This window comes from Trichechus manatus, unplaced genomic scaffold (genome assembly GCF_000243295.1).
Source record: "Trichechus manatus latirostris isolate Lorelei unplaced genomic scaffold, TriManLat1.0 scaffold00014, whole genome shotgun sequence".
NCBI lineage: Eukaryota > Metazoa > Chordata > Mammalia > Sirenia > Trichechidae > Trichechus > Trichechus manatus.
Genome location: NW_004443950.1, coordinates 10768882 through 10780842, shown reverse-complemented (window position 1 = coordinate 10780842; position 11961 = coordinate 10768882). Strand labels below are relative to the sequence as shown.

At 51.3% G+C, this 11961-nt stretch overlaps 2 protein-coding genes across 2 annotated transcripts in view; one reads left to right on the top strand and one right to left on the bottom strand.

Moving 5' to 3' along the window:
- POLR2C (RNA polymerase II subunit C) overlaps positions 1-6645 on the top strand; it is an 11437-nt gene extending 4792 nt beyond the window's left edge. The window contains exons 5-9 of the mRNA XM_004371550.2: positions 3025-3153; positions 3770-3821; positions 4045-4213; positions 4362-4436; positions 5077-6645. Coding sequence (XP_004371607.1) covers positions 3025-3153; positions 3770-3821; positions 4045-4213; positions 4362-4436; positions 5077-5221 — 570 coding nt within the window. The 3' untranslated portion in view covers positions 5222-6645. The remainder of the gene's footprint in view (positions 1-3024; positions 3154-3769; positions 3822-4044; positions 4214-4361; positions 4437-5076) is intronic.
- Positions 6646-7452: 807 nt separating this feature from the next.
- DOK4 (docking protein 4) overlaps positions 7453-11961 on the bottom strand; it is a 6901-nt gene continuing 2392 nt past the window's right edge. The window contains exons 2-8 of the mRNA XM_004371549.1: positions 9999-10106; positions 9726-9840; positions 9289-9408; positions 8860-9049; positions 7981-8119; positions 7678-7801; positions 7453-7571 (exon numbers count right to left, since the gene is read on the bottom strand). Of these exons, the coding sequence (XP_004371606.1) occupies positions 7453-7571; positions 7678-7801; positions 7981-8119; positions 8860-9049; positions 9289-9408; positions 9726-9840; positions 9999-10106 (915 nt within the window). The remainder of the gene's footprint in view (positions 7572-7677; positions 7802-7980; positions 8120-8859; positions 9050-9288; positions 9409-9725; positions 9841-9998; positions 10107-11961) is intronic.

Here is an 11961-nt window from a genome sequence, read left to right as displayed (position 1 = left end):
TCCCAGTGACAGGGGCCTAGGTGGCTAAAAGGAGTCAATAGAAGGTTGGGGTGAGCGAGGACCAGGAGCAAAGGGAATGGGAATTGTCCCTTAGGAACAATACTTGAGAGACTGGTGTACTGGTGTCTGCCAGATTCATGCTGTCCCCCATAGGTGGTGGTAGTTAAACATCCCAAACTTTGACACCCTTCCTCTGTGTGAGTGCTTGCTCTCTGGTGATACGTTAACAGGCTTTCTACAGCCTGAGGATAGAGTGTGACAGGGTTAGGTGACCTGCATCCTCCCACTGAGGCTGCATTAGATAACAGCCTGAGACTGTTACCTCATGATGGCTTTGGGTGATACTGAATTGACCTGTTTTCTGATATCCCCAAGGGCATGTTATTTCTATCGTGGCTAATATATTTTGTAAATGTATTACGTATTTTTTAAAAGAAATATTCAAGCACACAGAGACGCATGGAGTGAACAGTAACAAACACCCATGCTTCTACCAAACAACGTGTCCCATCCAAATTTCGCCATATTTGCTTCACATCTCCAGATTTTTGTTTTAAAGAAATAAAACATCACAGATATTGGTGGGGACAGTTGTACAACCAATCGAGGAGCAATTTGGCCATATCTCATATAAACATAGAAACCTTGGTGGCGTAGTGGTTAAGTGCTATGGCTGCTAACCAAAAGGTCAGCAGTTCAAATCCACCAGGCGCTCCTTGGAAACTCTATGGGGCAGTTCTGCCCTGTCCTGTAGGGTCACTATGAGTTGGAATCGACTCAGTGGCAATGGATTTTGGTTTTGTATAAATATATGCATGTCCTATGACCTAGCAATTCCCTTTTAAATTTTTTTAGTATTTATCAAACAAAGATGGTATATGTTTCTCTTTTTTTTGCTTATCTTTTTCTGAAAATTTTCAAATTTATGGAAAACTTAAAAAAAATAGAAAATAAGCACCCATTTACTTTTTACCTGTAGTTGCCAGTTGTTAATATTTGCTACATTTGCTTTATTTTTCATAGATATTGTTATTTTTGCTTAACCATTTTGATACTTCTCTCCTAAATACTTCAGCACGCGTCTCCTGAGAATAAGGATATTCTGTGTAACCGCAACACTGTTATCATACTGAAGACCATTAGAGGAGCCCTGGTGGCACAGTGGATTAAATACTTGGCTGCTAACTGAAAGGTTGGCTGTTCGAACCCACCAGCTGCTTGTGGGAGAAAGATGTGGCAGTCTGCTTCCATAAAGATTTACAGCCTCGGAAACCCTGTGGGGGAGGTTCTGCTCTGTCCTGTGGGGTCGCTGTGGGTCGAAATCAACTCAACAGCAGCAGGTTAAGACAATTAGCATTAATTCATGATATATACCTTCAGTTTAGATTTAGATTTTCCCAGTTGTCCCCAAAATGTCCTTTATCATTTTTTGTTTGTGGGGCTATGATCCTGTCAAGGTTCATGCGTTTCATTTGGTTGGTATGTCTCTTTAGTCTCTTAATCTCAAACAGTCCCTTCTTCCTTCACTCCTTTTTTTTGGTGGGAAGATATATATAACAAAACTTTTGTCAACTCAGCCTTCTTTACGTGTACAATTCGGTGACATTAATTATGTTCAAACTGTTGTGCAACCGTCACCACTGTCCATTTCCAGGAGTTTTTCATCAACCCAAACAGAAACTCAGTGCCCCTTAAAGCAGTAATTCTCCTTTTTCCCTTCCTACTTGCCCCTGGTAAAACGAATCAAACTTTGGTCTCTATGTATTTGTCTCTTGTAGATAAACTTCATATAAATGTGATCATACAGCATGTCCTCTTGTGTCTGACTTATTTCACTCAGCATAATGAATGTTTTCAAGGATCATCCATGTTGTAGCATACGTCAGAAGTTCATTTCTCTTTATGACTGGGTAATATTCCATGGTATGTATAGACCACATTTTGTTTATCCGTTCATCTGTTGATGTACATTTGCGTTGTTTCCACCTTTTGGCTGTTGTGAATAGTGCTGCAGTGAATATGGGTGTACAAAACCTGTTTTTGTGTGTGTGAGGCTGAGGACCTTGTCGTGTTTTTATCTTCCATTGTGTTTGATTTTTCCATTTTGTATTTCTCACTAAGCAGATGATTCGTTCTTGAAGGCCACTTCTGTCGTGACTAAAGGCAGGCATTTAGATGGTGGGTGTGGAAATGGCTGCTGGTGACTGAGATGGGGCAGGCCTGGTGCGCTCCTGCCTCACCCGTGTAGGACTGCTGTCTGGCCAGTTGAGGCCTCCAGGTGTTTCTTCTCCCTTATCATTTCACAGACTGCAGGTTTCTTGGGTTTTCCTCACGGATGTGAGGGGGAAAACTGTTTGTTTGATTGCACTCTAGTAACTCTCTTCTTGCCTGAAGTTAAACTGCAGCAGGTAGTCCCTAACATGGGGATAGGTGGTTTCAAGAGTCAGTTGTTTAAAGAATGGCACTGTGCTGATTATTATCGAAGTTGAGGTGGTTGCGTGGTCGCAGTTGTTATACTATTGTCTAGTTGTGTCTGAACTTTTCACAAGTTTTTAGAAAAGGTCAGTATTCTAGAACTTGAATCATACTTTCCTCTCTTATTCCGTTTTGCTTTAAATGATCGTTATCTTTCCCACTTACTCATGGGAAGCTGAACTCTAGAGTATGAAGGTATCCTCCTCTCACTGGTAGCCTCGCTTCTCTAAAGGAGAGAGCCTGAGGGCCTGCGTGAGATTTTAGGAGAGCATCTCCTGGTGGTGGCTGGCAGTTGGGCAGGGTAGGGGCAGGGGTGAGAAGGAAACATGGCTGCCAGTATGTATGTAGGTTGTCTCTAAGCTGGGAAGTGCCTGCACTTGAGCAGCTCCTGAGAACAGTGTTTCAGATTGACAGGCCCACAAATGCCTTGAAACCATGATCAACCCCATTTTACTTATGAATAAATTTAAGGAACTGGGTATTGGGAGCAGGGATCCAAGTCTGGGTTTGCACCTCTCCACGCATCCATCCCTGCTTCTGTTGCCTCAGGACTGCACGTGTGAAGAGTTCTGCCCTGAGTGCTCGGTGGAGTTCACCCTTGATGTGCGGTGCAATGAAGACCAGACTCGGCATGTCACGTCCCGAGACCTCATCTCCAACAGCCCTCGCGTCATTCCGGTCAGTGTCTCAGCATCCTTCCTGCCCAGGACCTTTGCCCTTTGCTCACCGACTCCCAGGTGGGCCAGATTGGGATGAATCCGTATAACCCGTTGCCGTCAAGTTGATTCCGACTCCTAGTGACCCTATAGAACATAGTAGAACTGCCCCATAGCATTTCCAAGGAGCAGCTGTTAGATTGGAACTGCCGACCTTTTTTTTTGGTTAGCAGCCGTAGCTCGCCGTAGCTCTTAACCACTGCGCCACCAGGGCTCTGAATCCTTGTAAAACGCTACTTTCTCTGTTACCCTCTGCCTTAAGCTGATGTCTGAAGCGCTGATTCTGGTTTCCTGCCTAGCTGGGCAGCAGCATGGTTGGTGCTCTATGCCCTGTCACCTAAGGGCCCTCTTAAAGGTTCTGGGATTGTTTTGACTAAGAAGACGAGTAGAATGCTGTGAAGGGGGGTTGGAATCCATTCACAGCACAGACGGTCCTGGTAGGACTTCTCCCACCTCATTCCCAGGCTGACTTTCCCTAGTTTGGCCAATTGCCATCTAGAGGTGCTGGAAGAAGGTTGCCAGAGAGGTGACTGGGGAGATGAGCAGCTAATTTATGCCTCTTTTTGGGCTGCCCACAGGTGACGTCCCGGAACCGAGACAATGACCCCAATGACTATGTGGAGCAGGATGGTAAGGGGCTGGAGTGAGTGTGCAGACATCTGTTCCCCTGTTGGTCTGCAGGCCAGAGGGGAAACCGAGATCAGGCTCAGCCTCTTGCGCTGCCTGCCTCCTTGTAAACTGGCTTTAGATGCATTTTTCCAGATGTGTGTGGTCTTTCAGTGGCTCACCAGACCAACACTGGGGGGAAGAGGGCCTCTCCTGGCTCTTGAGTGATTTAAGCCTCTCCCCGCAGACATCCTTATCGTCAAGCTCAGAAAGGGGCAGGAGCTGAGACTTCGAGCCTATGCCAAAAAGGGCTTTGGCAAGGAACACGCCAAGTGGAACCCTACCGCAGGGGTGGCTTTTGAATATGATCCAGACAATGCCCTGAGACACACAGTGTACCCCAAGCCAGAGGAATGGTATGTTCTGGTCAGGAGTGCAGGCCAGCATTTAGGGTGGTGGGTATGGAAGCAGCTGCTAATGACTGAGAAGGGGCAGACTTGGTATGAGCTAATGTGCTCTGGAAGCAGCGACAGCAACCCTTCGATGACCTGTGTTTGACTTCAGGCCAAAGAGTGAGTACTCGGAGCTGGATGAGGATGAGTCCCAGGCACCCTACGACCCCAACGGCAAGCCAGAGAGGTAAGAACCTGGTCTGAGAGTAAAAGGTAGAGTGTGTAAGAATGTCGGCTTTAGGTGCAGGCTCTGAGGGAGACCCTCTGCCTTGTGTCCCAGTTCCCGTAGGCTGCCGAGGGGCCGATAACTGCTAAACCCATGATAATGTGCACATCCTGGGTGGGGCAGCTTCTCATCCCCCTTTGGGTCCCTCTGAGAAAGGCGTGCCCTCCAGTTACGTGAGTTGTTCCTGTCCTGATTTTCAGCCCCCAAAGAAGGGAACCTTCAGTTCCAGGCTAGGGGTGGAAGCTTCCACCACGTTCTTGTAGTCAGGAACATGAAGTGCTATAGTGTGTGATCACTGCTTATTGGATTTCCTGCTTTCTCTTCAGTGTGGAACACATACATGTTTGAGAAATTTTTAGATTTTTTGAGATTTTTCATAGTGTCTTTCTGCAGCAGCTGCAGCCTCTTTGAGGGCCTGCAGAGTGGGCTGGGCCTACTGTGTGTAAGAGGTTCTGGGTGAAGGGAGGTCAGCTGTGGGGCAAGGTCACGTTCCTGATGTGCAAGGGGTCAAGACCCAGAAGGGAGGAAGGGTTGGCCCATGGTCAGAGCGCAGGCTGGCAGCCTGCCTTGTGGACGGCTCTCACCAGACTCTTGCCTCTAGGTTTTTCTACAACGTGGAGTCCTGTGGCTCCCTGCGCCCTGAAACCATCGTTCTCTCAGCCCTGTCTGGATTGAAGAAGAAGCTGAGTGATTTACAGACCCAGTTAAGCCACGAGATCCAGAGTGACGTCCTGACCATAAACTAGCTGCAGCTTGGCTATATCAGCAAAAAGGGGGAAACAGGCCAGCAGCCAGCTGGACTTCACGTCTCTCCTGAGACTCTTCCAGACTTGGGGGCTGCCATTGCTCAAGCTTCTTGGTGGGCCATCAGTACCAACTAGAAGGGTCGCAGTAGAGAAGGGTGGGCTCATCCCAGCCTTTCTTGATTGCAGGTAGATTACCAGGGATGCTGCTAGATATTTGAGGCAGGCCCGTTCTTTACTGACATTTAGCATCCTGGTCCTACTAAGGGCCAGTAGTGCTACCCAGAAACCAAAACATCCCTTCCACCTCGTTTCCTCATGTGGCCCTAGGGGCCATACTGCTTCCCTGCTGGGAACTGCTCAGCCGGACCTCCCCTCTGCTCTTGCTCGTTCTAGAGCTTTACTGTAATTACCTTTCTGTCTATAAGTTCGCAGTTGTACCTTAGGTTTCTGGTGCTAGAATTGAGTGCTAGAAGCCCCATTCAGGCTGCATATATACCCTTCCAGTCCCTTTCCCAGGGCCAGCCTACTGGCGCCTCACTCAAATTCCCAAGTTCCTAGTTTGAGAAGTAACCCTTCGGGAATAATGTTAGACCCTGGTTGTCCCCCCACACAGACACACACAAATAAATACGTTATTTCATTCTCTACCCATCAGTTATGGAGAACTCCTTAACTGCCAAGAGCCTGATGGTCATTTAGTTGGTGGGAGGGAGGTGGAATGAGGCTCTCCCACCCCCATTTCATTTCTTATTAATGAAGGTGTTTGGCCCTGACCTCTTAGCCCTGTCTCCAGGTAGGAACATACCCAAAGCATTTAATCAGGCTGCCATAGATGCAGTGCAGAAAAGAAGGGATATTTATTGATTAACATAACAGTAGTTGTCTTTTTAAAAAGTTTTTATTTTTGGCAATAAAGAGCACAATATAATCTCCTTCATGCGTCATCGTGCCACTAGCTGAGCCAGCCAGCTCTTCCTACCTCCCCAGGGCCCTGGGACCCGGGCTTCCCTTTTCACGCTAGCATATTCCTCTGGGTGGTCATTGCCTGCATCAGGTTGAGAGCTGAGGTGGCTGCAGCCACCTCCCTGGCCCCAGGGCTCTGTTGAGAGGGGGGGGCCTCTTAACTTTATCATCCTCCTGCCACAACTCGGATAGTGGTTATTTACAAGAAGGTCTGTTCCTACAAATCAGAACCCTAAAGTATTTAAAAAAAAAGAAAAAGCACGCAACCGAAGGTTTGACGTGAATAAAAAGATAGCCCTTCTGCAAGGTAGTCAATAAATACCAGCACTAGAAAATCAATTGCTTTAATTGCATTTCAGCAGGGAGCCTCAGCACCATGTGGGGAGGAGGGGAAGGGGATGTCAGTTTCTGAGTGCTTTTGGCTGGCCATGGGGTGGCCAAACAGGGCAGAGTGGCCCCCTCTGCTGGGGTGTTGCCCACCCTGGTCAGTTAGAAGGGCAGCAGGAGCCCTCCCCACAGCAGTCCTGCCACTACCTTCCCTCCTGGCCTGGCCTGGGGTAGGAGAGCTCCAACCGGCCATCCTCCCATCCTCCACCTGGCTGAGGTAACCAGCACCCCTACCCCCAGGGCATCTGAGCCCACTAGGCAGGAGGGAGCCTGTGCAGAAATAACGTTTTAAAACCAGATTTTCACCTGAGATGTCAATCAGATGTCACCTTTGCTTAAAACTCCAAGTGCAAGGCTGCCAAATGGCACAGTGGAAGTTTGGGGCCCTCTGGTGCCTCTCTGGGCCCACAGGAACAGAGAAGCCACCTGCTCTCTTGGCCCCTGGGCTGCTTGGGAAAAGCCCGTGATCAGAGGGCCAGCCTCGCGTTCTGATTGTCCCCCTCTGGCCCTGGCAGCTCAAGCAGGTCCTGGCAGCTGGAGGGCTACTCTCACACTCAAAACCAGCCTTGACTGTGGCCTGGTCACGGGATTAAGAAATGTGTATGGGGAGGCGTTGGAGGGGGGGAGAGTCTCATTAATACAGAATATGTCATAAGCCGTATATATTAAAATTATTAACAGTATATAGTCCATGGTAGCTCCAGCCCCTCACACATGCTCAGGCGGTGTGGCCAGCCCTGTGCCTTGGTCCAGCCTCACCCTTGGGGGCAGGGGAGGGACAGCAGCTCCCTTTCTTTGGGCTCTTGGCCAGCAGCCTGTGGAGGTGGTCCATAGTCACTACAGGCAGCCCTAGCAGTCGTCGGTGTGCGCCGGCCTCCCAGTCACTGGGATGGGGTCTTGGCCTCACAGCCGTCCCCCTGGCTGGGCTTTGGCTGTAGCAGGATGAATCTGTTGAGGAGGTCCGTTTCTGAGCTGGCCTGGGCTGCCCCATGCCCCTCACCTGTGGGCACAAGGCAAACCCAGGACTCAAGATCCAGGTTAGAAGATCCCTGCCCAGTAAGCCTCGTCCTCCACAGTGCCTCCTGTAGGGCTTAACCATGACTCACCTGCATAGCTTGAGGCTTCAGCGATGTTCTGGGAACCTGTGATGTGGTGCCAATAGGCGCTGCGGGGTAGCATGGTAGTGGGCGTGCAGGGATATGAGTAATGCTCTGTGCCCTTGTTCAGCAGCTGTGGGCAGAGAAGGGGTCCCTCCCATGAGTTCTAGGGGCAATGGCTTAACCCAGAGCAGCAGGCCCAAGACACTGCCTGTCTACATGCTGGGACTTAGGGGGTAGGCCCCAGGTCCGAGGCCCCGCCCATCCCCTGGTCTCCCCATGCACCCTGGACTGAGATGCCTACTGCCTCACCCTCACATTCTTCTCCATTTCAAGCAGGACCCGCTTGTGCTGCTCCGCGATGGCCAGGGTGGCGCTGTGGACCCGCTGGTAAATCTGTTCCCCCTCCTGCGTCTGGAAGGTGTAGAGCCCTTCCCCAGCGTCGCACATCCTGGGGACACAGGTGGCACAGAGGGCAAGGTGGTAGGGGCCCCTCCACACACATGCAGGTGCTTGGTCAGGCTCTCCTGTGCCCCAGCCCTAACACCACACTGGGTCCTCAGGGTATCAGGCAGGGCTGTCTGACCACACAGCTCCAACCTACTGAGCACTTTCTATGTGCCAGATGGTGTTCAAAATGCTTTCCAAGCATTAACTCGTCTGCTTTCTCCACTACCACCTCTGGTCTACACAGTCTATAGGTTTCCTCATTGGTATGAGTTTTCTTAAGCCATTTTTACACATGAGAAAATAAGACAGAGGCTAAGTATCTTAGCCGAGGTTATACAGAGGATTATACAGGGTTTAAATCTAGGCAAGCTGGCTCCAGAGTTCAAGCTGTGCGATAGCCGATCCTTACTGTAATTCTATGAGGTTAGGTATTTTTCATTGTCCTTCATTTGAGAGATGAGGAAGCTGAGACTCAGGTCCACAATCCCAAAGCTAGAAGTATCAGTGCCAGCGCCTGAGCCCAAGCAGTTTGACTTTTGGTAAACAGGCTTCACTTAACCTGCTGCGGGCAAGTTACTTCTCTGAGCCTCAATTTCTTCATCTGTAAAATGGGAATACTGCATTCCCCTTTGGATTGCTCTGCAGGTAAATTAAGTTCCTAGCCCAGTGCCTGACAGAGTGAGTAGCAGCCACCATCCTGACTATGGTAGGACAGGGGTGCGGGAGGTCAGAGGCTCCTACCGGCCAGCCTCAAAGGTAAAGCGTGTGGCATCCCGGCCATAGCGGCGCAGCGAGCAGAGGGGCCATGAGACGAGCTTCACGCGGGGGTTGTGTATGTCCCAGAGGTAGATGTTTTCATGGGTGATCTGCAGCTTGCACTCGCCATACACGTCCAGGTTGGGGCAGGGCAACAGGAAGACGTTGAAGCGATCTGGTGTGGGAGAGGACAAGTGGGCCCAGAGCGTTCCAGGAGGGAGGCCTCCTCCTTTCTTCTCGCCTTCCCCCCCTTCTCCTTCTCCTCCCCTTTCTCTTCTTCCTCCCCTCTTCTCCCCTTCCCCTCCTTTCTCCTCCTCCCCTTTTCTCTTCTCCTCCTCCCTCCTCCTCCTCCTCCTCCTCTTCCCCTCTTCTACTCTTCCTCTCCCTACCCCTACCTCCAGCTCCAGGTCTCACCTGTCTGTTCACATTGCACCCCCGGGGCCAGGAGGTCTGGCTCCCCGAGACTGATGTCATTGAGCCGGGACCCCAAACACTCCACAGATAGTGTCTTGTACCACTCCTCCGCCTCCAGCTCTGGAGAAGATGATACTTCATCATGCTGTGGGCTCAGGGTCCCCAACAGCCCCACAAGATACAATAGACCCCATCTGCCTCAGCCTGAGTTACCCACTATGCAAGGCAGGGAGGGCAAGGCCAGTGGATTCCGTCTGCCTGCCCCACCTCAGCCCCGGAGGCCTGTTCCCTCAAAGGCATCTCCCTCCCACACACACACACACACCACCATCCGCAGCCATGGCTAGCCCTACTCTGCCCCCCACCCCGCCAGTGGGCCCCTGGACTATGACCTGCTTGGAGTGGGCAGATGGAGGCCTGCAGCCCTGGCTGCTCACCCGAGTCACAAGTGAAGGTGCGCGCCGAGTCGTCGGTGAAGATGATGGCCACCGCCTGCCGCTTGGTCTCCTTGGGGAGTCGTGTGACACACTTGACGTTGCTGATCTCCGTCACCTGGGACAGCATCCACAAGGGACTCAGCCAGGCTCAAGCACCTACCTCTGCCTCCCCCACAGCTCTGCCACCCGCAGGAGGGTGCTCTCAGACTCCCCAAAACTCAGTAAATCATCTTTGCTTAGAGGCTGGCAGAGGTAGGGCCCAGGCCCCCTAACCTTGGGGCAGCCTCGGAGGCACACTGACTTCTCATCCGGATACTTCTCTAGCCGCTGCGGCCCCTTGCTGGAGGATTTCCGGAACACCAGCCAGCAGCGCCTGTAGATCTGTGGGGCAAGAAGGCAAGGGGATCAGGCCTCAGTGGACCACTCCCAGCCAGCCAACAGTCCCCTGCAGTTACCCCTGCCTGCCACAGGGGGCAGTGCCACACAGCCCTCCCGGGAGTCCCAGCTCAGAAGAAAACCTGGGGATGGCAGACACCAGCAGGGACACCTCCCTGGGAGAGAGGCCCCTCCTCAAACCGATAAGGCAGCCGTTTCTTGCCTGGCCCTGAAAGGCTGTTGCGCAAAGGGTGATCTAAGTTACCATTTACTCTGAGGACAGCTCTGAGTTTAATAAAAGAACTCACTGAGTGCTTTCTATTTGCACATTTTGTTATTAGCACTTTCACAATCCTCAGGACCACTACTGTCATCCCCATTTTATAGATGGGGAAACTGAGGCACCAGAAAGTTAAGTATCAGCTAATAAACAGTGGGGCTGGTATTCAAAACTGGCTGTCTAGCTCCAGAGCCGACACATGTACCCCTGTGCACACAACATTCTGGCCAGGGCTCCAGCAGTGCCAGCCACAAGAGGGCTAGTCTCCCGGGAAAGGGGTTAGATCCTTGCCTACTCCTGCCGGGCACATCACTCTAGCTCTTGTTCTCAGTGCCGGGTGAGGACTCATCCAGGGGCTTTCATTCACCCTCTCCTCTCATCCTCTAGCAGCTTGGAGTGAAGGGGCCAGGCTTATTTCCCTGTGCCAGCTGGGAAACCAGAGGCTCTTGGAGGTCAAGGGACAGAGCCAAGAACCTGGAGTCACCTCCAGATCACAATGTCTACCCCAGCACGGTTCCCTCCTTGCCTCAACTGCTGCCAATGACCCTGTGCCTTAAACTACCTAAATCCTCTCTAGGTTGCTGGACTCCTCCAAGGGGCAAGGAGCCAGGGAGGGGTGAAGCTGGCTATTCTCTAGGGCTAGAGAGGCAAACTGGCTTGTCAGACACCTGGTGCTGTCTGCTAACTACCTTCCAGGGCTCCCTCCCTCAGGCCTCAGGCTTTCTTTCAGCCCCAAGTCTGTGGCTGGGATTTACCTACTCCTTTCAGTGAACACTCCAGAAGCCTGGCAGAGCCCATACCCCAGAAGCATCTGGACTAGGTGAAGAGTAGTGCACCTCTCCCTGGCAAACAGCAGGGAGACTCAGGGGCAGGCCCAGAGCAGGAGTTGAGAGGGTCCTCTGAGCCACAACCCCAAACCCCTGCCTCCTCCCCAGCCCTGCTCTGCCATGCACAACCGGGCCCTCCGCAGGAGGGGTCATGAGCACAGCTGGCCCAGGCACTACCCATCCCAAGCCACTCAGCCAGGCCATTTCTGACTCCTGTCTGGGACCCTAGGAGGCACGTCTGTCCCAAATCCTGGCTCAGCCCCTGGCCTAACCAGCTAAAGCACAGCAGGCCTCAGCTCTCAGCTGGGGAGCTTCTATAAGGCAGAGACTATATCTAATTCTCAGAATCCTTACATCCAGTTAGCCTCCTTAACAAGCTCGCTGAACAAATGAATGACCATATGAAGGGCAGTGAATGGATGGATGGATGGATGAGGTTCTTTAAGGCAAAAGCTATATCTAATTCTCAGAATCCATACTCATATCCAGGTAGCCTCTTTAACAAAGCTCGCTGCACAAATGAATGACCACATTAAGGGGCAATCAATGAATGAATGGATACATGGATGGATGGATGAATGAATGAATGCTGACCACCCAGACATGCCCTGCTAGGTTGGGCTCCACGCAGCCTGCATCATCAGGGGCAGAAGGCTGCCTGAGCACCCTGGTTGCCTGGTTACAGGAAAAACACACACACACACACACACACACACACACACACACATACACACACACACACACACACACACAC